Raw genomic sequence first — 26,195 nt, forward strand, 5'->3', positions numbered from 1 at the left:
ATGTATTTTTGCAAACTATGCTTGTGTATTTTTGCATACTGTGAATGTTTGCATACTGTATGCATGCATGCATTTATTTTTGCATACTTTATCCATGTATGTATTTTAACAAACTATGCATGTGTATTTTTGCATGCATGTATTTATGCATACTTGACGCGTGCATGTATTTTTTTCATGTATGCATTTTTTATACTGTCTCCATGTATGTATTTTTACAAACTATCCATGTATGTATTTTTGCATGTATGTATGTATACACATACATATATATGATAATTAGTAAATAACAATTATATATAATAATTGAATATATTTTACATAAAGAAAATTAAATCGGCATAAATTATAGGCTACAACATTACCAGTATGCATACACACTTTGAAATTTAGTATGTTAACTGTCAGTGTCCCAGTTAGGGGTTTTAATTGCCTTTTTTCGCTCTCACATATTTTAGTAATAATCATAAATCAGGCATCGTTCGAGAGCATAAACACAGAAATTGGACAATACTATGAACCGGTACTTTATAACCTATTAGCGCGCTCATTTTTTTGTGATGTCAACTTCAGGTTTGGAACACAACTTGGTTATGGTTTGATATCAATTGTAGAGTCTAATAATACAATACAAACAATCCCAAAACCAGTCTTATGTTTCTTATCGATGTGTGTTTGTCGGGTTTCGCGATGGGTTAAAGTTCTGCCAGTGCCCGTATGTTGGGCAGATGGTGGCGCAGTGACGTCCCTCGCGAGGCTTTTAGAAACTTGCCTTCCATACGTCACTCCCAGGACAACTGGCTCATATATTCCCCGATCTGCAGGCGCGCATGGAGCCGTTACGAGCCGGACTATGCGAAATAAAACACTTCCAGCGCACACTCCCGTTTGAAACGCCATATTTTCATGCATAGAGGAGTATGAAGCGCAAGAGCGAGCGACGGAGCGAGTCGAGGAAGAGACTCTGCGCTTCTCTAAGCGGGCCGGAATCCAGGAGAGATGTTTACGTCCATATCACAGGTAAACAAACCGCAGCCGCTGGCGGAAGGATCTTATGGCGTTTAACCGCTAGCGGGTCATGGAGGAGGGTCGGCGCTGAGACTCAAACTGCTGTTTATATAGAGATTGACGCTTGTTATACATGAGGCGGGGAACTCAAAACATAAATATGAACTACTAATGTTGCCTACACAATTGCTGAACTATCTTCTTTGTTCTGTTCGCTGAATGTAAACCACTGAAATCATAGACTGAAATGAGTGGAAATAGAAAAAACTAAATCCTATTGGCCAATCGACGCTTCTCTCCTAGCAACGGCGTGGGCAGCGAGCCAATTAGAGTCCCTGCTGTTTAGTTTAAATTCTTGGGAGGGAGGGGCCTAATGTGATTGACGTGTCAACGGTGCGACTGTTGACCAATCGGGTAAGGGAAACTGATTTTTAATTCGCATAAATTATAGAATACGCAACAAATACTTTACAATATAATTATTTTTGTTTACATTACAATCACGAAAATGTGTTTTAAACCCCATACAAAGAAACACACAACACACTCATAAAAATTTGATTCTGTTGGCCAATGGGCGCTTTGAATATTCCCTGCTGTTCCGTTTAAATTCTGGAAGGAGGGGCTTAATGTGATTGACTTGTCAGCAGTGCGGTTGTGAACCAATCGGGTAACGGGAACGGGTTTTGTAACGTGCATAAATTATAGACTACGCAACAGATACTTTAAAATATGTTTTTGGTTTACATTACAGTCATGGAAATTTGCTTTTATAAAGACAATACAAACAATCTTTCTGTTGGCCAATCGGTTTAAATTCTGGAAGGAGGGGCCTAGTGTGATTGACGTGTCACCGGTGCGGTTGAAAGCCAATCAGGTGACGGGAAATTTGGTTGGTTTTAAACTGCATTGAACTTTATTCGGACTTCAAGAGCAAGAGAAAGATCGCTTGTGCAGTGTAACGGTTATTTCATTTTTGTAAAGGGTTAACACGGATATATTGGTTGAATTTATCTTGGTTTTTTTATTGCTTAGGAAAAGTTCAACACGTAAACATTAAGTATTTTTACTTTCTTCTCGCGTAATTTCTCGAATTATTATTTTTTTCATAAAGTATCGACGAAAATTGACTGTTTTGGTTTAATGTGTTACTATTGGATTTAGACTAGTTTGAACTCTTATTAAACTAACCCGAGATTAAAAGATGCACCGGAACAACGTTACAATAGAAACCTGCGATCTGTCAAACGGCGTAGAGTTCATTAAAGGTGAGGATTTCTTTGTTTTGCTTTTAAATGTCCACATGTTGTGCTGTTTTGTGTGAATTTAGCGTTTGTTTGTGAACTCACTTCCGGGAAATTCAAATCTACTGGACCAATAGATTCAGTCAGACGTGTTTACATTCATGCACCGCGTGGAAATGTTGTGTAGTTTGGTTTCCTTCATCATGTGCACTTTGTGTTTTCAGATCAGCTGTATTTTGCTCTTCTTCATCAGAAGGCGAAGAGCAATCCTGACAGACACTGTTTCTGCATAGATGAAGAGCTCTCCTATGAGAAGTACGAGTGCTTTGGTTTTAAAACACAGTCAAATGGCTCATTATTGACTTTTCTAGCAAGTAGGTTCAATGTCTTTATGCTGAGTATTACATATGATCATCAGGCTTTTGAGGAAGGTTTAGTTCATCTGTCAAACATCATTGCATGGCATTTGTAGTATGTTTGAAAACTAGAGCTTCTTAGATCATCAAACTAAGCATTTAAATATCTCAAGACACATTGGCAGATAATGATATTTACTGTATATGCATTTTATGTAAGTATCTGCTAATACTATTATAAAGATCTCATAAATTTCCATTGCATGAATGCATGAATGAATGTATAAATGTATGCATGCATGTATGTATGTATGAATGCATGCATGTATGTATGAATGCATGCATGTATGTATGTATGAATGCATGTATGTATTTATGAATGCATGCATGCATGTATGTATGTATGTATGAATGCATGCATGTATGTATGTATGAATGCATGCATGTATGTATGAATGCATGCATGCATGAATGCATGAATGTATGAATGCATGTATGTATTTATGAATGCATGCATGTATGTATGTATGAATGCATGCATGTATGTATGTATGAATGCATGCATGTATGTATGAATGCATGCATGTATGTATGAATGCATGCATATATGTATGTATGTATGAATGCATGCATGTATGTATGAATGCATGCATGTATGTATGAATGCATGCATGTATGTATGAATGCATGCATGTATGTATGAATGCATGTAAACTTTTTGTTTACTACAACAATGGAAACAAACATTTTACTTGCACTATCCGATAACCCAATGACAAAAACAATATTTTTGTTGAGTTTCTCCCCCATAGAAAAGCCTGTATAGTTTCTAGTGCATTGTACCTCTTTGATTTTTTTTGTTGTTGTATTTGAACAGCTTCTATGCGGACTTTGGCCCGCTCAACCTGGCTATGTTTTATCGCTTCTGTTGCAAACTCAACAAAAAACTGAAGGTAATGACGCTTCATTACATAAAATGGAGCGTTGCATCTGTCTTTCTATGCATGCAATGTTTTGTAAGATTCACTGGAATAAGTTCAAAGGTTGTTTTTTTTATGTGTGCATTTCTAATCCAACAGTCTTGTGTTCATGCAAAGAAGAAAATTGTGTTTTATACATGTGGTGACAGAAAGAAACAAGCCAATGCTGCATATTTGATCGGCTCATATGCTGTAAGTTTCCCAGTGCAACTTTATATTTACTGAAGTGCAATTTGATGAAATGCTATTTTTAACATGTAAGCTATGCTTAAAGTTCTTCCAGATATTTAGATGTTGAAGGGTCACTATTGTTTGTCCTCTTTTGTAGGTAATGCATCTACAGAAAACACCAGAAGAAGTGTACAGTCTTCTTGTCTCTCAAAATGCATCATATCTTCCTTTTCGGTAATAATTGAAATTGACCCTCTTTATTTAAGAAAATGCACATTATATGAGCTATCAAGTTGTCCTGGCACAACAAATTGTGGACCTCAGGAAGAATAAAAAATGGATGATATGGCCTTTTTAAAATGGTAATAATAGGTTTCTGTTCATCTCTGACTTCATTTTTCCATTACATCCAACAGAGATGCGTCTTTTGGAACTTGCATGTACAATCTGAATATTCTTGACTGTCTACGGGCCATTCATAAGGTAATCCAGATCCGGAAGCTTCATCAGACGCTGCCACTATTACTACTGATCGCTTGCTCTGTGTTTCAGGCTCTGCAGTTTGGCTGGCTGGATTTCTCTCTGTTTAATGTGGAGGAATATGAGCATTATGAGGTGAGTTTCCGCTGATATTAAAGCGTAAAGAGTTAAATCTCACGCTTCAGACTTAAAGGGGTGGTTGCATGCGATTCACTTTTTTAACTAAAGTTATGGCAGTTTATTGCCTACAAAAATGGCTGGTTTGGACTACAACAAGCTTCTTCCTGAGTTGGTGACATCATAAACCCTCGCTAGTCTCCGCAGATGTGACTTCTGCCCGTAATGGGAAGGGGCGTGGCCTTAACCTGTGCTTGGCACTTCAGCCAATAGAAATACAGGAAACTACATTTGGCCATCTGACCAATCTAAGACCATTGTGTTTCTCGGAGGGAGGGGCTTCATAGAAGCAGGAAGCAAACGAGCCGTTCAAAGCACAGACAGCGGTGTGGAATAAAGGGAGAATAGAAGAAAAATACAACGTAAAAAAAAAAAGAAGTATTAAGACATGTTATACTACGGCCCATAAACACAACCAAGCCTAGAAAAAAAACACGGAACCACCCGTTTAATTCGTCTATAAAGAGAAGGTCTTCTCTATTGTACTGTATATCGAGCGAATCGTTTCTCAAACACGAGCAAATGTAGGGCGGGGCTTGATTGTGTCTGTGGGGAATTGATTGGATGGCTGTGGTTTGCTATTGGCTAATCTCCTGTGAGTGACAGATGGCCCCGCCCCTCGTCATCAGAGAAGAGATGAAGTTATTCTGATTCAAGATTATGAGGCACAAAATAATGATGTGCACCGATAAATCATTTAGAATATATGCTGCAATGACTTTAATGTTCTTCCCAGCGGGCTGAAAATGGAGATTTTAACTGGATCATTCCAGGGAAGTTTTTGGCTTTCAGCGGTCCTCATCCAAAGAGCAAAATTGAGAATGGTGCGTATGGATTTTGCTCATCATAACAATGCTTTAACTCTAGTCTGTTGGAGTAAAACTGGTCTCACACTACAGATTTATATACATTTGTTATTTTTTCCCATCAGGATACCCTCTTCATGCCCCTGAAGCGTATTTCCCCTACTTCAGGAAGCACAACATCACCACCATCATCCGGCTCAACAAGAAAATGTACGACGCCAAGCGTTTCACAGACATGGGCTTCAGGCACCATGACCTGTTCTTTGTGGACGGGAGTACGCCCACCGACGCCATCGTCACCAAGTTCCTGAACATCTGCGAGAGCGCTGACGGAGCCATCGCCGTCCACTGCAAAGGTCCGGCACTTAAAGTCCCCATGATATCAAAATTGAAGTTTTTTTTTTCTTGTAGGTGGCTTTTATTACGAATATGTTAGTCTATAGCCCCTTTCACACTGCACGTCTGACCCGCAATATTCCCGGAGCATTGCCGGGTCGCCTTCTGTGCGAAAGCAACAACGTCGCGGAATTAGACCCAGGTCGGGGACCTAGTAACATTGCGGGATTCGACCCGGGACGAGCGCAGTGCGAACAAAAGCCGAAACTAATGCCGCAACGTGTGCGTAGTTATCGTGCGACTCCTAGAGCTTGTTTTTTCAATAACACAACCCTGCAGTGCCAGAAGAGCTCGTCGGTGTTTTAAACGCAGAGAGTGTTCGTATACAAAAGAAACTAAAATTAAACAAGCAGAAATGAGCGCAAACTGGACACAAGTCGAGGCCACGGAGCTCCTTACTATCCGCGCTGAAGCTGAGATCGCTCGCCGTTATACGTCACATCAGGATGTCACGTGTCAACTCGACCCGGGACCGTTACGGGTTGTGTGTGAAAGCGCACATATTACGGTATTTCGCTGGCAGTGTGAAGGACCAAAGCTAGCGGCCCGGGAACAAATGCCGGGTCGCATTATCCGTGTATTTGCCGGAATCGCAGTGTGAAAGGGGCTTTACTGTAATCTATAAGCTAGTGGGCTCCAAAACAATGACAACATTAACATTTAGAAGATATAAGTGTGGATCAATTATTTTGATGACATCACTCTGCACTTTTTCTGTTTTTTCACAAATTTGCTGTCCAATCAATGCTATCTACAATCTGAAGCCCCACCTCCTACTTTTTAAACAGACGCTGAAGCTGCGACTGAAATCGGTCACTCGTTCACACATTTACTATTTTCTGCATGGTGAATGGTACATAGTGCATTATAAAGTAGATGGAGAACGATCAGACGGTGCACTATATAGTCCATATCAAAGTAGTCCATATGAGACATCAGTGGGTTAATTAGAGTCTCTTGAAGCATCCAAAATACATTTGGGTCCAAAAATAACAAAAACTACGACTTTATTCAGCATTGGCTTCTCTTCCGCGTTTGTGTTCAATCCTCAGATAAAGATTCAAACGGTTATGAATCAGTGAATTGATTCATGATTCACATCGTGTGATGTGACATTGGCGATCCGAATCATTGATCAATACGCTGATTCATAACCGTTTGAATCTTTATTTGAGGATTGAACACAAACGCGGAAGAGAAGCCAATGCTGAATAAAGTCGTAGTTTTTGTTATTTTTGGACCCAAATGTATTTTGGATGCTTCAAGAGACTCTAATTAACCCACTGATGTCTCATATGGACTACTGTGATGATGTTTTTATTCCCTTTCTGGACATGGACAGTATAGTGTGCATACACTTGCATACGCTCGCGGACTAAATCTAAAATATCTTAAACTGTGTGTGAAGATGAACGGAGGTCTTACGGGTGTGGAGCGACATTAGGGAGAGGAGTTAATGACAGACATTTCATTTTTGGGGGAACTAACCCTTTAACTGGCGTATCCACTGTGTGTTTTAGCTGGTTTGGGCCGAACAGGGACATTAATCGGCTGTTATATGATGAAACACTTCAGACTGACCGCAGCTGAAGCCATCGCATGGATCAGGATCTGCAGACCCGGCTCAGTCATTGGACCGCAACAAAACTTTGTTGAAGAGTGGGTGCTCTGTTTTACTCTTTTGCAAACACTTACTCAAAAGTTTAGAGTAGTTCAGATTAATGCTCACCAAGGCTGCATCTGAGAATGATTAGTGAAGGGTCATGTGACACTGAAGACTGGAGTAATGATGATAAACTCAGCTTTGATCACAGGAATAAATCACACTTTACTATATATTCACACAGAGAACAGATGATCTACACTGGAGGAATATTACACTGCTTACTGGAGTTATGCAGTAGAGACTTGTTCAAAAATCATAATTATTACAAACTATTGACCCGATAAATGCATGTTCCAATCTGGGCCTAATATTAGTTTATACGTGTCTCAATCTAACAGAAAGCAGTCGAGTCTCTGGACAGAGGGTGATCTGTACCGCCAAAAAATAAATGAGCAGGAAAACGGCTCGAGTAAAACGGCAGTGGCTGGAATCCTGTCTGGAGTTGAAGATATTTCCATTAATGGTACCAACAAGAACATATCACAGAGAAAAACAGCCTCTGAAATGGTGAGTACCTCAATCAGCACTTTTTGACAAACTGCATAGTTTAGTCTGTTTGCTGCTTTTTTTTTGCACAATTAAGCCCTATTCGGACGGTAATAGTTTCTCGTGGGGTCATAAGGTATTTTTATAATTTACAGCGGCTAGTCTGTGAATTTTTTTTTTTTTTTTTTTTTTTGGCCGTCTGAATCCAGAATGTCAGTGTTTTTCTCCCACCACCTGCGTAAAATTCCCCGGCCGAATACCTCCTGTTTTTAGACACAAACAAGGTCGTGTAGTGATTTAATTGCCGTCTGAATTAGGGATGGGTATCGTTAAGGTTTTAACGGTATTACTACTCTTAACGATACTGCTTATCGGTCCGGTACTTTAACGGTATTCTTATCGGTACTTTTTGAGATTTACTATATATATATATATATATATATATATATATATATATATATATATATATATATATTATACCCCACACACACAATTAACAAAGATACACATTATATAGGCCTACACAGTGCTTTAATTTCAGGAAGAATTCTAGTAATCAAATGTAAAATAACACTGCATAGTTTATCATAGATAGGATAAATTAATGCTTATTAAAGCTGAAGTTATTCATTCAAGAGCTGTGAGGGATTTTCTCTTTGCATTTGGTTGTTTAATTCGCAGTAATTCGTCAGCATGTTTATTTACACCGCTGCCTCTTTAAGACAGATGTGCAGATCTATAGGCGACTGATACTAGGCAGATGCACTACATTTTCTCCCAACTATCCATAATAACAACGTCCATTTTAGACACAAACTTTGTGTTAAAGAGACTCTCCAAGCCGGTCATTTTGACATAGATGTTTGTGTACATTTGATCGTTTAGACGCGAGTGTGAAACCGAAAGTGTAATTTGCTCGTCTCGTTGCGGCCGTTTCAGAGCGCGCCGACTTGGGAACAATCTCTTGGGCACATTTTTGTGCTTTTAATCGCTCTTTTTATTATTAAATGCGTCCCACAATTTACCAACAGTAGCTAGACTGTATTTTACAACAATCACTGATCGTGCTGATTCTGTCATTACGTTTGAGTTATAGGGAGAAATGACGAAGAAATGAGCGTAGGCTACTGCTGCAAAGGGAATTAAGTTGCGCAAGACATTAATATTAAAATTATATTCTTTGCCAAAATCTAAAGCCAAAATCTTTGCCAAAGAAGCCAAAATCTAAAATAAAATCACATTATCACAATCTAGTGTAAAGTGTAACCAGGCTATGTTTGAATGTTTAGTTCTGTCCTCCGTCACTCATTAGGACTGTCGTTTTGCACACTCTCTCTCTCTCTCTCTCTCTCTCTCTCTCTCTCTCTCTCTCTCATCTATTTTCAAAAGTACCGACAGCAGAACCGATAACGTCCGAGCTTATCGATACAACGGTCTTTCATAATTCAGCCCTGGGGCCCGTTTAATACCGGGTTTCGGTACCCATCCCTAGTCTGAATCCACATCTATGAGTTTTCAAGAAGAGATTGCTTCATAATTAACTGTTTAGATCCCTTTTGACCCCTGCGGAGCACCGTATCGTTGCGCTTCGCTGTAATTCGTATGCATTTTAAAGCTACACTGTGTAACTTTTTAAGTTTATTCTTAGCTAAAATCACTTAGTCCGTTCAAAAATATATGTGCTCATTAATGTATATTTACTTCTTTCAAGTAATAAAGTATTCTGGTAAGTTTATAATATGCCATTGAAAATACCTACGGGTGAGGGGTTCGAATGCCGGTCGCCATGTTGCTCCTCCATCTTGAAAGTACAGTAGCCAAAGAGGGACATACCCGTAAATTCAAGCTCCGCCTTTCACGTTTTAACACTCGATGGCACAGTGTCGAATGTGAAGAGGGGGATTGCCGTGTTAATCTTGGACTGAATTGGCCACCATAGGAGTTAAAACGAAATCAGAATTGAGAGGAACAGAAACTAATAGTCACTGGATGGTCATAAACCTTTACACCGCTAGATGGGGGAAATATCACACAGTGGAGCTTTAACAGCTTTAGTAGTTTAGATAATAGCTTTAACCAGGTTGTGTTTTATTCTTTAGCACACTGAGGAAGAGGAAGAGGAGTGTGGCGGCCTCACGCAAGGCGATAAACTGCGAGCTCTGAAGAGTAAGAGGCAGTCCAGGGCGTCCACGGGTTCACTATCGTAAGTTCTTCTCCATGACTTCCCTCTCCTGTCCATCCATATACATGTAGCCATCGAGGCCTGACGGTACGTGTCCACTGGCGCAGAGGAAATATGCTGTCTTCAGTGCACAGCTAATAAAGTCATCATGCTTATGATTTCAGAAAATGCTCCTTTTTTTCAAATTCCCATGTTTACATACAGTTTGGTTGGTTTTATCAATCAATCATCTTTATTTATATCGCACTTTTACAATGCAGATTGTGTCAAAGTTAGCCTGACAAGCCAGAGCCACATCAAGATGTTTGGTCTGAAACTCACCATTGACGGCTCAATCCGAGGGGCGGATAAACGGCTGTCTGTCAAACTCCCTCTGCACGCGATAGGATAGCGCTACACCCAACCAGAGCAACGAAGGTGAAGCAGAGCTCGCTGACAAATTAAACATTCGCCGTATCCGGTCGGCTAAACTCAGAACACATCTTCCCTTCGTAAGAATGACTTCAGTGCCGTTCTTTGTTCTTTTCTCAGAGAAAAGCTCAACTCAAGTCTTCCAGAGTCGCGGTCAAAGCTGATTCGACAGACCGCCGTTCGCCAGTTTCTGTGTTTACTAGAAGCACGCAAACGCAACTCGGCCGTCGTCATTATGGCCCCGCCCACTGACTCTACACACGATGTGATTGGCACGGCAAGAGTTAGGGGAATACAGCTCAGAAGGGTATTGAGAGTTGCTAGACGACACTCGTGGGCAGATTAGATTTGCTGCCGCTAGGGGGCGTCTAGATTTCTAGGCTATGTCAGTGCAGCTTCAGTGTTAAACAGGACAATACTGCAGCAGAATTAGATTTGGCTGTACAGTCGTTCTGGAGTAAACAGTGATGTTATCAGCTTATTTTAATTTATCATAGAGCGACAATGTTGGCAGATCAGTATTATAGTTTATAGAATTAAATAAGACCTAATTAATTAATTTTATTTGCATATTTAGTTGAATAATTTGGATCATAATTTTAGTGTCCCCAACTGAGCAAGCCAAGCCAAAGGCGACTTTTATTGCTACAAGGATGCAATGAAAGCATGCAAACTGCATTTGAAATCTGAATTAAAGGTGACAATTTAAACCTGTCAAAAAGTTTTGTAACATTTTTATCAAATCTTTAGACCATATCTAAATATACCTTTTAGATGCATCAGCTTTTATGGCTCATATAGTGAGAAAAAAGGAAGAACTTCAACTTCAACTTCAACTCAAGAGGCCCAAACTGAGCAAAAATATACAAATGGTATCGGCTGAGAAATATTCATTTTTAATGTTATCGGCCACCATATCGGTATCGGCCGAGACATGTGAATTTTTAATGTTATCGGCCACCATATCGGTATCGGCAGAGACATGTGAATTTTTATGTTATCGGCCACCGTATCGGTATCGGCCGAGACATGTGAATTTTTTATGTTATCGGCCCCCATATCGGTATCGGCAGAGACATGTGAATGTTTTATGTTATCGGCCACATTATCGGTATCGGCCGAGACATGTGAATTTTTTATGTTATCGGCCACCATATTGGTATCGGCCGAGACATGTGAATTTTTTATGTTATCGGCCACCATATCGGTATCGGCAGAGACATGTGAATTTTTAATGTTATCGGCCCCCATATCGGTATCGGCCGAGACATGTTTATTTTTAATTTTATCGGCCACCATATTGGTATTGGCCGAGACATGTGAATTTTTAACGTTATCGGTATCGAACACAATATCCATAATTTGGATTTAAATGTATTGGCTAATATCGTTATCTGCATTCAAATATTAAAAAAATATCGGTATCTGCCAAAATGTTCATATTTAATGCAATGCAATGATGATTGACATGAACTGAAAAACCTTCCTCAAAAGCCTGATGATCATATTTGATACTCAATTTTTTAGAAAAATCACATGGATAAATCAAGGACACCTGCTTCAGTCCATCTGAAATATTACTAACAATATCAAAGTTTTGATCATGTTCATAATTAAGAGGTCTGAGAAGTTTCCATATCAAATATGATACAGTAGCCTTATAGGGTTAAGCACCGAATCCATCAGTGCAAACTAAAGGTGCGTTCACACTTGTAGTTCAGTTCGTTTGGTCCGGACCAAAAAACAAAACATATAGTCCTGGTCTGCTTAGCGTTCACACTGGCATTTATAACAGCAAACCTAAAGTTACCGAACCAAAGGCTCAGGGAGACGCTCACAACCTAATTGGTCGGCTTATATGACGTATATCTCGCTAAAGGAACATTCAAAACGTGCTGGATTAAATGTCATCATTTTATGCGTGTACATATGGCATTATTTTTACCCGCTGAGAACTCCTGAAGAGCTCATAAAGTGTTCAAAACATTCAAAACAGCTCCAGGATTTCCTCCGTTGTGCAGAAAAGAGACGGCCGTTCTGTCGTCTGTACCGACTAATGGCCAACAGGTCCTCTGATGAGAAGAGCCAGGTTTGCTTTTTGTGCGTTTTTTCTAGCATTTTCGAAACATGCTCGTCGGACCAAATATTGATGAGGCACTTCCTTCTCGTTGCTCCAACGTTTCCCCTCTAACGTTAATGTTACTAATTTTGGATACGCCGATCTTTCCGCGTCTTCAAATCAGCTGACTATGCGTCGCATCTTGACATCATGTCCTGTTTTTGGTTCGTCTACATGTCTTTGGTCCGTGTTGCGTTCCTATATCAATCGAACCGCACCAGAGTTCGTTTGGAAGCGGACCCGTCTTTATAGCGCTCTCGGTCCGCTTGTTTGGTTCGGATGGCAGCGTTCACATGTGTTCAAATGAACCGCACTAACTTCGCAATCGCACCAGGGTTCGTTTTAATCCAACCAAACATGACAAGTGTGAACGCACCCTAAAATAGTCAGAGTCTAACACGCCAGTGGATGTGTACCGTAGTGTAGCTCTTTAGACACTTTTCCCCCTCCGGATAATCTACACAAGTAGTGGTTTTCTGTTGTTTTACTGTGTGTGCATGACATACATAGACTAACTGCATGCTCTAGAGTTAAAAACATCAGTCTTCCTGATAATGATTGTGCTGGCGAGACGAGAGAGACTCCAAAAGCCTTTTATCACACAGCAGGCGAATGGTAGTAAAGTGTTGCAGCGTTCTGGGCTCGCTGTGGCCCGACTGTTGTGTGCCATTGAAATGGTAGCAGAATAAAGCTCAGGTAAGTCCTGTGACACCATCGCATAATGAACGCGTGGCTGCCGCAGGTCATCATTTCATCTCGCACCTTTGTTTTGAACATTTAGTGCTTACTGAGAACGTTTTTTCCGAAAACCAAAGCCACAGTTTTCCAGCAGACTCTTTTGTAAAGTGTGTCAGAACACACACAGTCTCACTGTAATCCAGCACACAGAGCGAGATTATTCCAGCTTCCACCTTCACAAACTTCTGAGCTTTCCCGTAACACTTTCCATCTTTTTATTTTTTAGATGTTCTAACCAAAGTCTTGGCTTTGCATGCTGATGTTTGATGTGCTTGATTTGTCATGCATGAAGTGTGTGAACTGCTTTGTGTTATTGTAACACACACGCGTCTTTTTCATTTGCACTGTAAACTGGATCTGATCTCAGACACCGATTGAATTCGATTTACAGCTGGAAACCCATTTCCATCTAAATGTTATTTGTAGACTTAAGTTTTGTAATATAATATAATATGCCCCTGTTATGTTTTTTTGGGGATATTCCCTGTCATGCAGTGTGTAATAGAGCTGTTTGTGAATGTTAAAGATCTGCAAAGTTTCAATGCAGATAAATAGAGTTATTGTCTCCTAAAAGAAAGAGTCTATTCTGAACTGAAATGAGTCCTCAGTAACTCCAGTCTCACTTCCTGTCAATTTTGACTTTTTTCTGTCAACTTCGTCTTAGTATGTCAATTTCTTAGTGTGTCAATTCAACATTTCTTCTTAGTATATCAGTTTCGTCTTAGTATGTCAATTTTGACTTTCGTTTTAGTTTGTCAATTCAAACTTTCGTCTTAGTATGTCAATTTCAACTTAGTGTCAAGTTCAAATTTCGTCTTGTGAATTTTGTCTTAGTATGTCAATTTCAACTTCCATCCTAGCATGTCATTATTGACTTTCGTCTTAGACTTTTGTCTTAGTATATCAATTGTCTTAGTAAGTTTTAGTAAATCAATTTTGTCTTAGACTTCAGTCTTAGTATGTCAATATAATTTTCAACTTAGTATGTCGTTTCGACTTTCATCTTGTGAATTTCATCTTAGACTTTTGTCTTAGTATGTCAAGTTTTACTTCTTGCCTTAGTATATAAATTTCGTCTTAGACTTTCGTCCTAGTATGTCAATTTCAACTTAGTATATCAGTTTCGTCTTAGTATGTCAAGTTTGACTTTTGTTTTGTCAACTTTGTCTAAGTATGTCAATTTCTTAGTGTGTCAATCCAAACTTTCTCCCTAGTATGTAAATTTCATCTTAGTATGTCAATTTTGACTTTCGTTTTAGTTTGTCAATTTCAACTTCGTGTCAAGTTCGACTTTCGTCTTGTGAATTTTGTCGTAGTATGTCAGTTTCAACTTGGTGTCAAGTTTCGACTATTGTCTTGTGACTTCCGTCCTAGTATGTCAGTATTGACTTTCGTCTTAGACTTTTGTCTTAGTGTGTACATTTTAACTTTGTCTTAGTATATCAATTGTCTTTGTACGTTTTAGTTAATCAATTTTGTCTTAGACTTCCGTCTTAGTGTGTCAAGTTTGACTTTCGTCTTAGTATGTCAATTTAATTTTCAACTTAGTATATCAATTTCATCTTAGACTTTTGTCTTAGTATGTCAATTTTTACTTCATCTTGTCTTAGTATAGCAATTATCTTAGTACGTCTTGGTATATCAATTTCGACTTCGATTTTCGTCCTAGTATGTCAATTTCAACTTAGTTTGTCAAGTTCTAATTTCGTCGTACTAAAACTAAACTGATATACTAAGACGATAAGACAAAATTGACATAATAAGATGCTAAAAATAAAATTGACATGCTAAGACGAAATTGACATATTAAGACGCTAAGACGAAATTGACATACTTAGACGCTAAGAAGAAATTGACGTACTAAGTTGAAATTGACATATTAAGACGCTAAGACGAAATTGACATACTAAGATGCTATAAAGAAAATTGACATGCTAAGACGAAATTGACATACTAAGACGATAAGACAAAATTGACATACTTAGACGCTAAGACGAAATTGACGTACTAAGTTGAAATTGACGTACTAAGACGAAAGACGAAATTGACATACTTAGACGCTAAGACGAAATTGACGTACTAAGTTGAAATTGACGTACTAAGACGATAAGACAAAATTGACATACTTAGACGCTAAGACGAAATTGACATACTTAGACGCTAAGACGAAATTGACATACTTAGACGCTAAGACGAAATTGACATACTTAGACGCTAAGACGAAATTGACGTATTAAGTTGAAATTGACGTACTAAGACGCTAAGACGAAATTGACATACTTAGACGCTAAGACGAAATTGACGTATTAAGTTGAAATTGACGTACTAAGACGATAAGACAAAATTGACATACTTAGACGCTAAGACGAAATTGACGTATTAAGTTGAAATTGACGTACTAAGACGATAAGACAAAATTGACATACTTAGACGATAAGACAAAATTGACATACTTAGACGCTAAGACGAAATTGACATACTTAGACGCTAAGACGAAATTGACATACTTAGACGCTAAGACGAAATTGACGTATTAAGTTGAAATTGACGTACTAAGACGATAAGACAAAATTGACATACTTAGACGCTAAGACGAAATTGACGTATTAAGTTGAAATTGACGTACTAAGACGATAAGACAAAATTGACATACTTAGACGCTAAGACGAAATTGACGTATTAAGTTGAAATTGACATACTTAGACGCTAAGACGAAATTGACATTGTTGTTCATGTGAAGAAGCCATTTTCTGCTGCCAAAGCAAATCCACTTTAAGATTTATACTATAAAACCCACGCCATAGTTACTGTTCGTATCACTCTTGTGTCAAGAGCTGAGATTCAGATATGATAATGAGCTTTTGGTTTCTGACCAATCACAACAGACTGGGCCATCTGACCAATCAGAGTTGAGCAGGCTTTGGGAGAGGCGGGGTTTAGAGAGACTGAATCTTTAAATGAACAATGAATATTATTTGAATATCATGAGGTTTAAAAAAAAAATTTTTTTTATCTTGGATGCATGTAAACCTGTTATTGGATACTTTCAAAACGAAAGAAGAGCCTTTAATAGCATAACAGGGGCACTTTAAAGCACATAATGGTTCATGTCATAATCTCAGTGTGGAAAAAACAGCACGGCAGATCCATCCAGTTTGCAGTGATGGGAAAAGACTCCTGTCTTCCTTCCTTGTTTTGTTGTGTTCTGAATTTCGCCCCTGTGTCTAGATGGCCGCTCTCTGTGCTGCTCTCGGCATTCTGTAGCGTTGTCTTCTGCTGGATGTTGTTTGGCTTCCCTTCCATCCATTACTGTATAGACGGGGTGGGATTGTAAGTGATTTCTCCCGTCACTCTCTTAGCCCTTCTGTGGACTGGAACGCTGTAAGTGTCTCGACGGATCATCCTTTACAAATATCACAGGCTTCCTGACAACTGTGGCGTCAGTCTCTGAGATACTTATGTTCATTTATGAACATTTTGGTTTGATTTGACCAAAGATAGCTCTATATAATCTCCATTCTCTGCATTTGCGGCTTAATGTTGATTATAACCAACAATAATTCACTGACAGTTGTTTAATAAAATCAGAGTTCCGGTAAAGAACATGCTCTGTATGCCAATTTCGACTTTGACATACTCAGTTAAAATACGAAATCGGCTATTTCAACTTGGTATGTCAATTTCGAATTTCAGCTTTTGGTGTGGTTTGTCAGTCTTTGGGAACTGAACCAGCTGAGTTGTGCTCAAACACCTGTGATAAATGTCATGCATTGACCGTTGTGTTTTTGTTGAGCCACGATTGTGATCCGTGCAGTTCTGAGTCCATTAATTATCCTTCATAACACTCCTCGGTACACAATTTAATCATTCAAAAACATAACATTACACATATGTAACGGGATTGTTTTTGCCGTATGTTGTTTCTCCCTCTTTATTTAAATGTCCAATGGAGTTTAAATCAAATAAAAAAGTAATATTAATTATTTATAGCATTGGTGTTGGATTACTGACAAATGTTTTATTTTATAATAATTAAAAAATAATCACATTTTAAGTGAGTGTTTTATTTTGATTTGTTTATTTTTTTAATTTTTTTTTTTTTATATTTACTCATTGGTGTTCAATTACTGACAAATAAAAGTTGATTTATTTATTTATATTTTAATAATTAAGTGCATTAGTGTTCAACAACAACAAAATCACGTTTTAAGTGAGTAATTTATTTTTAGCTGTTTATTTTTTAATTATTAATCATTGGTGTTCGACTACTGACAAATTAAAGTTTTAGATTTTTAAATTATTTATTTGCATTATTGTTTTGAGCATTTGGTGTTCCATTTACTGACATTTTATTTTTATTATTATTTTATTATTTATTTACTTTAATTATTTATGGTATTGGTGTTCGATTACTGACAAATAAAACTGTAATAATTTAGTTCATTGGTGTTCAACAAAAAAAAAATCACGTTTTAAGTGAGTATTTTGTTTTGTTTTTATTTTTTTTATTTACATTTTTAATATTTAATCATTGGTTTTCGATTACTGACAAAAAAAATTGTGTTTATAAGTGAGTATTTTGTTTTTATTTTTTATTTACATTGTTAATATTTAATTATTTCGAGCATTTGTGTTTGATTACTGACAAAATGTTTTTTTTTTAAGTGAGTATTTTATTTTATTTTGATTTGTTTTTATTTTATAATTATTCAGATAAATTTTACATGTTTAATATTTAATTAATTATTAATTGCATTGCTTTATCTGCAGCTTCTCTCTGCCAGAACATAGAAATCAACCTGTATTTATTTTAAATGCACCGACACTTAAAGGGATAGTTCACAAATCTCATCTAGTGTTCCCATCCGCTATTACTTCCGTCTGGTGAGGTCAAACCAGCGCGATCATAGATATATATTATGTAGATGGCTCATTCGACCGATCCGCGCCGGCACTAATGAGGAAACTGTATAATATATATCTATGATCGCGCCGGTTTGACCTCATCAGACGGCAGTAATAGCGGATGGGAACACTAGATGAGATTCGCCTGATATGAGGTAAAAAAATAACACAAATACTGTTGTGTTTCTCACAGAAACCGATCGATTCGTGTCTTAAGACATCAGTGTGTCGTCACGAGCAGCAGGGTTTGTGTGTGTGTTGTCTAAGCATGTTTTTTTACTCTCATAGAGTTGTCACCCATTCACATCATTATATGACCGACACACAGCAACGTTTGAGTTAAAAATCTTCATTTGTGTTCTCCTGAAGAAACAAACACACCTACATGTTGGATGCCCTGGGGGTCAGCAGATCAACATCACAGGCTCATTTTTGGGTGAACTATCCCTTTAGCATCACGAACACCTTTAGCATCATCATGCCTATACACTTCATAAACACGAGTCGCGAAAGCTCTTCAATTCCTCCAGATAGTGTGTAAATGCAGTGCACACTGAAGTGACCAAGACTTGTTCTCGCTCCCTCTATAGTCACTGAAGAGGTTTGATTATGGAATAATCCACAGAAATGTGTTTTGCTCAGCTGAATGATCATATAAATGCACGCTGTATGGTTTGGCGACGGGCCTGCTGTGCATTCCTCTTCCTCCTGTTGCTCTGCTTTATTTTGTCACGCTGAAAATCTGCTTTCTTTACTTGCAGGTTAGAAGAAAATACAATTCTCACCAAGTCAACATCAAAGTCATTAAGGTAAAGGTTCTTATTTATTTGAATATGGTTGTTTACTTCATTATTTTATGAATTATCTATTTTTTAACTAAATCAATCTGTTCAAAAGGGAATATGAAGTTGGCCTATTTTAAAGAGATTTGTCAAAAGTACTGTTCACTGTCATATATATATATATATATGACAGTGAACAGTACTTTTGACAAATCTCTTTAAAATAGGCCAACTTCATATTCCCTTTTGAACAGATTGATTTAGTTAAAAAATAGATAATTCATAAAGTCCCCCTGAAGATAATAATTCAATAATCAACATATTCATGGTTTTCTGATGTTGGTTAATGGTCACCTTATGTAAGTAAACAAATAAAATATTTCACTTCAAAAAAACAAAAACAAAAAAATATATATATATATTAATATTTTATATATATATATATATATATATATATATATATATATATATATATATATATATATATATATAATATTTGATTAGAGCATTGGTTTTCGATTACTTACATAATTTTTTTAATTATTTATTTCAATTATTTTGTCAATATTAATTAATTACTCATAGGTAAATATATATTTATCGTAAATTACTGATAAATGAAATGTTTTTTTATTTACATTTTTAATAATTACTTATTTAGAGCATTGGTGTTTGATATAATCAAATTTTAAGTGAGTATTTTATTTTATGTTTTTATTTTTGAATAATTTATTTGTTTTTAATATTTAATAAAATATTTATAGCATTGGCATTCAATTACTGACAAATTACATTTAAAATTAAAATTAGTTATTAACATTTTTATTATTTAGAGCATTGATGTTCAATTACTGACCAAAAAAATCTTTTTAGTTTTTTATGCATTTCAAATATTTTGTGTGTATGTATATATGTATATATGTATATATGTATATATGTGTATATATATATATATATATATGTATATGTGTGTATATTTATATGTATGTATATGTGTGTGTATATATATATATATATATATATATATATATATATATATATATATATATATATATATATATATATATATATATATATATATATATACACACTTTTTTTTGTGTGGGGGGGGGTAAATTACTGACCAATAGTGTTTTTTTTTATTATTTTATTTACATTTTTAATAATTAATTAGTTATAGCATTTGTGTTTTATTTACTGACAATTAATTTTTTTTATATTTTATTAAATTAACATTTAAATATTTAATTAATTATTTATGAGTAAATATTTTTGGTAAATTACTGTCAAATAAAAAAAAAAAAAAAAATATATATATATATATATATATATATATATATATATATATATATATATATATATATATATATATTATATTTTTAAATGAACAATTAAATATTGAATTAATTGTTGAGAGCATTAATGTTTGATTACTAACTAAAAAAATCACTTTTTTTTAAAGTGAGGGTTTTATTTTTATTTTTAAATGATTTATTCACATTTTAAATATTTAATTATTTATAGCATTGATTAATGACAAATGTTTTTTTTTTTTATTATGCATTTTCATCAGCTGTGCCCATCCCTCATGTAACCTGTAAAATCTGTTTTTCCTGTAGCTCCGATAAAAGGAAAAGAACTCGGGCTTCGCTCGGATCCATCAGGCCCAGTAGGTGGGTGTTTTCTTGAGTTTAAGCCAGTGTTTGCATTAAATCACTAAAGCATCTGGAGCAAGCTCTAGTGTGACGTTGATGTTCTCCTTTCACAGCCCTTTACACTCAAGGCTCGCTAAATCTTTAGGCAGCTTGCACGTAATGGCCTGTGAATCGGAGGGCGTGTTCTGTGGCTCTATGGCCAACAGTAACTTCATCAAGCAGGCGAATGTAACGCATTTAAAGCCCCAGAGGACTTGCTCTGCCCTTTCCATGCAGCTCAGGCTGAGTTCCCTCAGCTCAGTAAGTCCGTCATGTAACCGGGGCTCGAGAACGCTCTTCCTTAAGGCTCATTTATACTTCTGCGTTGGACCTACGGCTCAAGTTACGCGTTGGTTTTCGTTTATACTCCTGCACTGGACCTACGCTGCAAGTTACGCGTTAGTTTTTATTTATACTCCCGCGCTGGACCTACGCTGCAAGTTACGCGTTGGTTTTTGTTTATACTTCTGCGTTTGACCTACGCCGCAAGTTACGCGTTGGTTTTTGTTTATACTTCTGCGTTGGACCTACGCCGCAAGTTACGCGTTAGTTTTTATTTATACTTCTGCGCTGGACCTACGCCACAAGTTACGCGTTGGTTTTTATTTATACTTCTGCGCTGGACCTACGCCACAAGTTACGCGTTGGTTTTTGTTTATACTTCTGCGTTGGACCTACGCCGCAAGTTACGCGTTAGTTTTTATTTATACTTCTGCGCTGGACCTACGCCACAAGTTACGCGTTGGTTTTTATTTATACTTCTGCGTTGGACCTACGCCGCAAGTTACGCGTTAGTTTTTATTTATACTTCTGCGTTGGACCTACGCCGCAAGTTACGCGTTGGTTTTTGTTTATACTTCTGCGCTGGACCTACGCCACAAGTTACGCGTTGGTTTTTGTTTATACTTCTGCGTTGGACCTACGCCGCAAGTTACGCGTTAGTTTTTATTTATACTTCTGCGCTGGACCTACGCCGCAAGTTACGCGTTAGTTTTTATTTATACTCCCGCGCTGGACCTACGCTGCAAGTTACGCGTTGGTTTTTGTTTATACTCCCGCGCTGGACCTACGCTGCAAGTTAAGCGTTAGTTTTTATTTATACTCCCGCACTGGACCTACACTGCAAGTTACGCGTTAGTTTTTATTTATACTCCTGCACTGGACCTACGCTGCAAGTTACGCGTTAGTTTTTATTTATACTCCTGCACTGGACCTACGCCGCAAGTTACGCGTTAGTTTTTATTTATACTCCTGCACTGGACCTACGCTGCAAGTTACGCGTTGGTTTTTGTTTATACTTCTGCGCTGGACCTACGCCGCAAGTTACGCGTTGGTTTTTGTTTATACTTCTGCGCTGGACCTACGCTGCAAGTTACGCGTTGGTTTTCGTTTATACTTCTGTGTTGGACCTACGCCGCAAGTTACGCGTTGGTTTTTGTTTATACTTCTGCGCTGGACCTACGCTGCAAGTTACGCGTTGGTTTTCGTTTATACTTCTGTGTTGGACCTACGCCGCAAGTTACGCGTTGGTTTTCGTTTATACTCCTGCGTTGGACCTACGCCGCAAGTTACGCGTTGGTTTTCGTTTATACTTCTGCGCTGGACCTACGCCGCAAGTTACGCGTTGGTTTTCGTTTATACTTCTGTGTTGGACCTACGCCGCAAGTTACGCGTTGGTTTTCGTTTATACTCCTGCGTTGGACCTACGCCGCAAGTTACGCGTTGGTTTTTGTTTATACTCCTGCGTTGGACCTACGCCGCAAGTTACGCGTTGGTTTTCGTTTATACTTCTGCGTTGGACCTACGCCGCAAGTTACGCGTTGGTTTTCGTTTATACTTCTGCGTTGGACCTACGCCGCAAGTTACGCGTTGGTTTTCGTTTATACTTCTGCGTTGGACCTACGCCGCAAGTTACGCGTTGGTTTTCGTTTATACTTCTGCGCTGGACCTACGCCGCAAGTTACGCGTTGGTTTTCGTTTATACTTCTGCGCTGGACCTACGCCACAAGTTACGCGTTGGTTTTCGTTTATACTTCTGCGCTGGACCTACGCCTCAAGTTACGCGTTGGTTTTCGTTTATACTTCTGCGCTGGACCTACGCCGCAAGTTACGCGTTGGTTTTCGTTTATACTTCTGCGCTGGACCTACGCCGCAAGTTACGCGTTGGTTTTCGTTTATACTTCTGCGTTGGACCTACGCCACAAGTTACGCGTTGGTTTTCGTTTATACTTCTGCGCTGGACCTACGCCGCAAGTTACGCGTTGGTTTTCGTTTATACTTCTGCGCTGGACCTACGCCTCAAGTTACGCGTTGGTTTTCGTTTATACTTCTGCGTTGGACCTACGCCACAAGTTACGCGTTGGTTTTCGTTTATACTTCTGCGCTGGACCTACGCCACAAGTTACGAGTTGGTTTTTGTTTATACTTCTGCGCTGGACCTACGCCACAAGTTACGCGTTGGTTTTCGTTTATACTTCTGCGCTGGACCTACGCCACAAGTTACGCGTTGGTTTTTGTTTATACTTCTGCGCTGGACCTACGCCGCAAGTTACGCGTTGGTTTTCGTTTATACTTCTGCGCTGGACCTACGCCACAAGTTACGCGTTGGTTTTCGTTTATACTTCTGCGCTGGACCTACGCCACAAGTTACGCGTTGGTTTTCGTTTATACTTCTGCGCTGGACCTACGCCGCAAGTTACGCGTTGGTTTTCGTTTATACTTCTGCGCTGGACCTACGGCGCAAGTTATGCAAGTTGCTGGACGATAAATTGGCCAAGAAATTATTGCGATAAACGATATTGTCGTTCTGAAACCCTTTTCATCTAAAATAATGATAATGCCATAATAATGCAGGTACACCTTTTCAAAGATCAATAAACTTTAATTTCTAAAGACTATTTAACACTGAAAACTGATTTTTTTTAAATATTCACAATAAATTAACAAAACAACCAAAAACAATAAATAAAATGGATGAAAACTGCAACGGATGATTGTATATTAGGGGCGGCACGGTTCACAAAACCTACTGTTTTAGGGTCATGGTTTTCGGTTCTGTACGGTTGTTGTTGTTGTTTTTTCTTTTAATCGTTAACACTCCAGAAATACTTCAGCATAACTATCCACAATTTAGGATACAGTATTAAAAAAATTATATCATGTAGCCTAATCATGCACTAACTGAACTTGACTATCTCTGAGGAAAGCTCGGTGAGATTTTGATACAGCGAGAGAGAAGACATTGATGACATTATTTTCATTTATTTGGCAAAAAAAGGAGAATGTGTATCGCTATCTCTACAGGAACTCATGAGCCTTTTTAGTTCACAAAGATTAACTTGCGTTTATTAAACTGCCAACTTCAGTGTAGCTTTAAGCCTCGTTTATACTCGACGCGTCCACACGAGCGACAAAAATTACGTGAACTCGGAGCACGCGAGACCCCGTTTCGCTTGCCGGTGTGCACGTCAAATTTTGCAACTTTGCATACGGCTCCGCACCCGAAGAGCCACGAGTTCCAGATGAATATGGCCAAGGACGTTTAGTTTAAACACCTCCCCAAACGGACGAGACGCACAGTCACCGAGAGACGAGGAAAACAAACAAGCATGCAAATGGAAGTCATTGCGGCCGGAAAAATTCTCGAGCTCATTTTTTTTAATTGTCTGATTAATTGATTAATCGACTATCGCGAGAGGTCTATGCATGAACTTGACGCAGAAGTATAAATTGGGCTTTACGCCTTCAGCTTTCCTGCATCTCTCGTCTCTGCTTGCACGCTTGTCCTGGATAACTGATTCACTTTAAATGACTTTACCCAGATCAGTGAACATGACCCCGTTTACACCTGGTGTTGTGGCGTGCGTCTCAAATGCACTGCATCACATTTATCTGTCCATATCAGGGTTCCTACGGGGTTTGGAAAATGATGGATTTTGATTTTTGAGTAATTTCCAGTGTCTGGGAAAGTTTGGAAAAATATTTTTGTTTCCAGACTATTTTCCCTATTTAATTTGCTCAATATAAAATTAAGAATTTCTTAATGTATATAATAAATATATACTATATACAATAGTTTTTTTTTTTTAATGGCATTTGGATCAGTCTGCCACATAGACCGTAAAACAAGAATAGGTCTAAAAGTCAGATTACACTTTCAGTAGGTTAGCTATATGTAGGTTTATATTGGTTACTTTATGTAAGTCCTGCCTCATGGACCTTTCCCGACGAGTCGAGACTGTTTTCCAAGTTGGCGCCTGTCCTTGAACGTGTAATGTGCTGGGTTTATAAAGTATCTTCTTATTAAACTGTTTGTACTCTTATAAAGTTCTCAATGCTTCGGTTTGCATGTAGGGACCCTCATTATGCTGCCGTGTTAGTGTGAGGCTATTTTGAGCCTTGTTAGTGGTATTAACTAGCGATTTAATTTCACTTATTCCATGCCCCATAGACAAGCGTTATAAGCTAATTTGTTTTTAGAGATAAAACTCTTTACATTGGATTTCATGAAAACGCATCCCAGAGAGTGATATACTCGCTAACCATCTGTTAATTACCCCTAGGGGCGTTTCTCACCGGAGTTGTCCTTTAATACCAGCTGTAAATGGTGAAATGGGTCAGAGATTCGCTCATTTTAATGGGTTTTTATCTTTTCACTGCCTTTGCCACCTTACCTGTAATAGACGATCTCAGTCCAGAAGAAGGAAAGTGCTTCATGCTGTGCCATCGGTGCGCTTTCAGAGACCATGGTATCAGATTTCCTTCTTCTTCTTTAGCTTCCCTCTGCTGTAGCGCATGTGCATGTGCTGATGTTTGGCACACATTGGTTTGGTGTTTAAAGCGTGTCTTGTTTTCACAGTAACTCCATCTCTAAAGCTCGAGCTCCTCTCCTGCGCTGAATCCGGCTGCGGATCCTACAGATTATGACTTCTACTCTCAACAGTGTTCAACAAGAAAACGGTTTTCATTTAAAAAAATCATTTTTATTTTATAAAGAGTTTTTTTTTTTATCAGAGAGAGCTTTAAGCATCTTTTATGCCGTTGTAAATATCATGAGTGTCAAACGCTGCCTTTGCCATTATGCATTACTAAACATGTAATATTGTTTTTAATACTGTATCTAGTGCTTTATTAATACTCGCAGTGCGCTATGGACTCAAGACGGACTGTAAACGATCGAATGTGAATCATGACTGAAAGCTGTGTGTAAGCGGAAATTTGATAGATTTCTTTTTTTTACTGTAAATACTGCATACCTTTATTTTGATGACCAAATTTAAATCATGATAATTTCACATGTGTATATAGAGTATAATGGGAAAGGATTTGAGTCATATCACTTTCAATAAATCCTTTCTGCAGTTGCATTGTGTCAGTATGTTTGAGTGCTTGCTTTATAGATTTATAGTCTGGGTTTAATCAGATTTACTTTTGGACCCAATCATTTGAGCACTGACCGGTGAAGTGAATAACACTGGTGATCTCTTCATCTCCTGTTAGTGGGTGGGATATATTAGGCAGCAAGTGAACATTTTGTCCTCAGAGTTGATGTGTGTGAAGCAGGAGAAATGGGCAAGCGTAAGGATTTGAGCGAG

The 26,195-nt window shown here is 38.0% G+C and overlaps 1 protein-coding gene across 4 annotated transcripts; it reads left to right on the top strand.

The window, feature by feature from the left end:
- The first annotated feature begins 699 nt into the window (after nucleotides 1–699).
- On the top strand, nucleotides 700–25,965 carry cdc14b (cell division cycle 14B). Of its 4 annotated transcripts, none has more exons than XM_067414563.1 (16): nucleotides 700–1,020; nucleotides 2,477–2,567; nucleotides 3,486–3,561; nucleotides 3,688–3,780; nucleotides 3,917–3,993; nucleotides 4,176–4,242; nucleotides 4,312–4,374; nucleotides 5,153–5,240; nucleotides 5,348–5,578; nucleotides 7,139–7,277; nucleotides 7,623–7,791; nucleotides 9,870–9,973; nucleotides 18,887–18,934; nucleotides 20,527–20,580; nucleotides 20,676–20,862; nucleotides 25,460–25,965. In XM_067414563.1, exons 1-16 carry the CDS (start codon nucleotides 921–923, stop codon nucleotides 25,460–25,462), a joined length of 1,590 nt encoding a protein of 529 aa, XP_067270664.1. In that variant the 5' UTR covers nucleotides 700–920; the 3' UTR covers nucleotides 25,463–25,965. The 4 variants fall into 4 exon arrangements, with proteins under 4 accessions (XP_067270664.1, XP_067270666.1, XP_067270667.1 ...); XM_067414565.1 differs by lacking the exon at nucleotides 20,676–20,862 and adding an exon at nucleotides 25,284–25,349 and having other exon boundaries at nucleotides 701–1,020; XM_067414564.1 differs by lacking the exon at nucleotides 700–1,020 and adding an exon at nucleotides 1,920–2,276.
- Nucleotides 25,966–26,195: the final 230 nt, after the last annotated feature.

Source organism: Pseudorasbora parva, chromosome 13, assembly GCF_024679245.1.
Source record: "Pseudorasbora parva isolate DD20220531a chromosome 13, ASM2467924v1, whole genome shotgun sequence".
In the NCBI taxonomy this organism is placed as follows: Eukaryota; Metazoa; Chordata; class Actinopteri; order Cypriniformes; family Gobionidae; genus Pseudorasbora; species Pseudorasbora parva.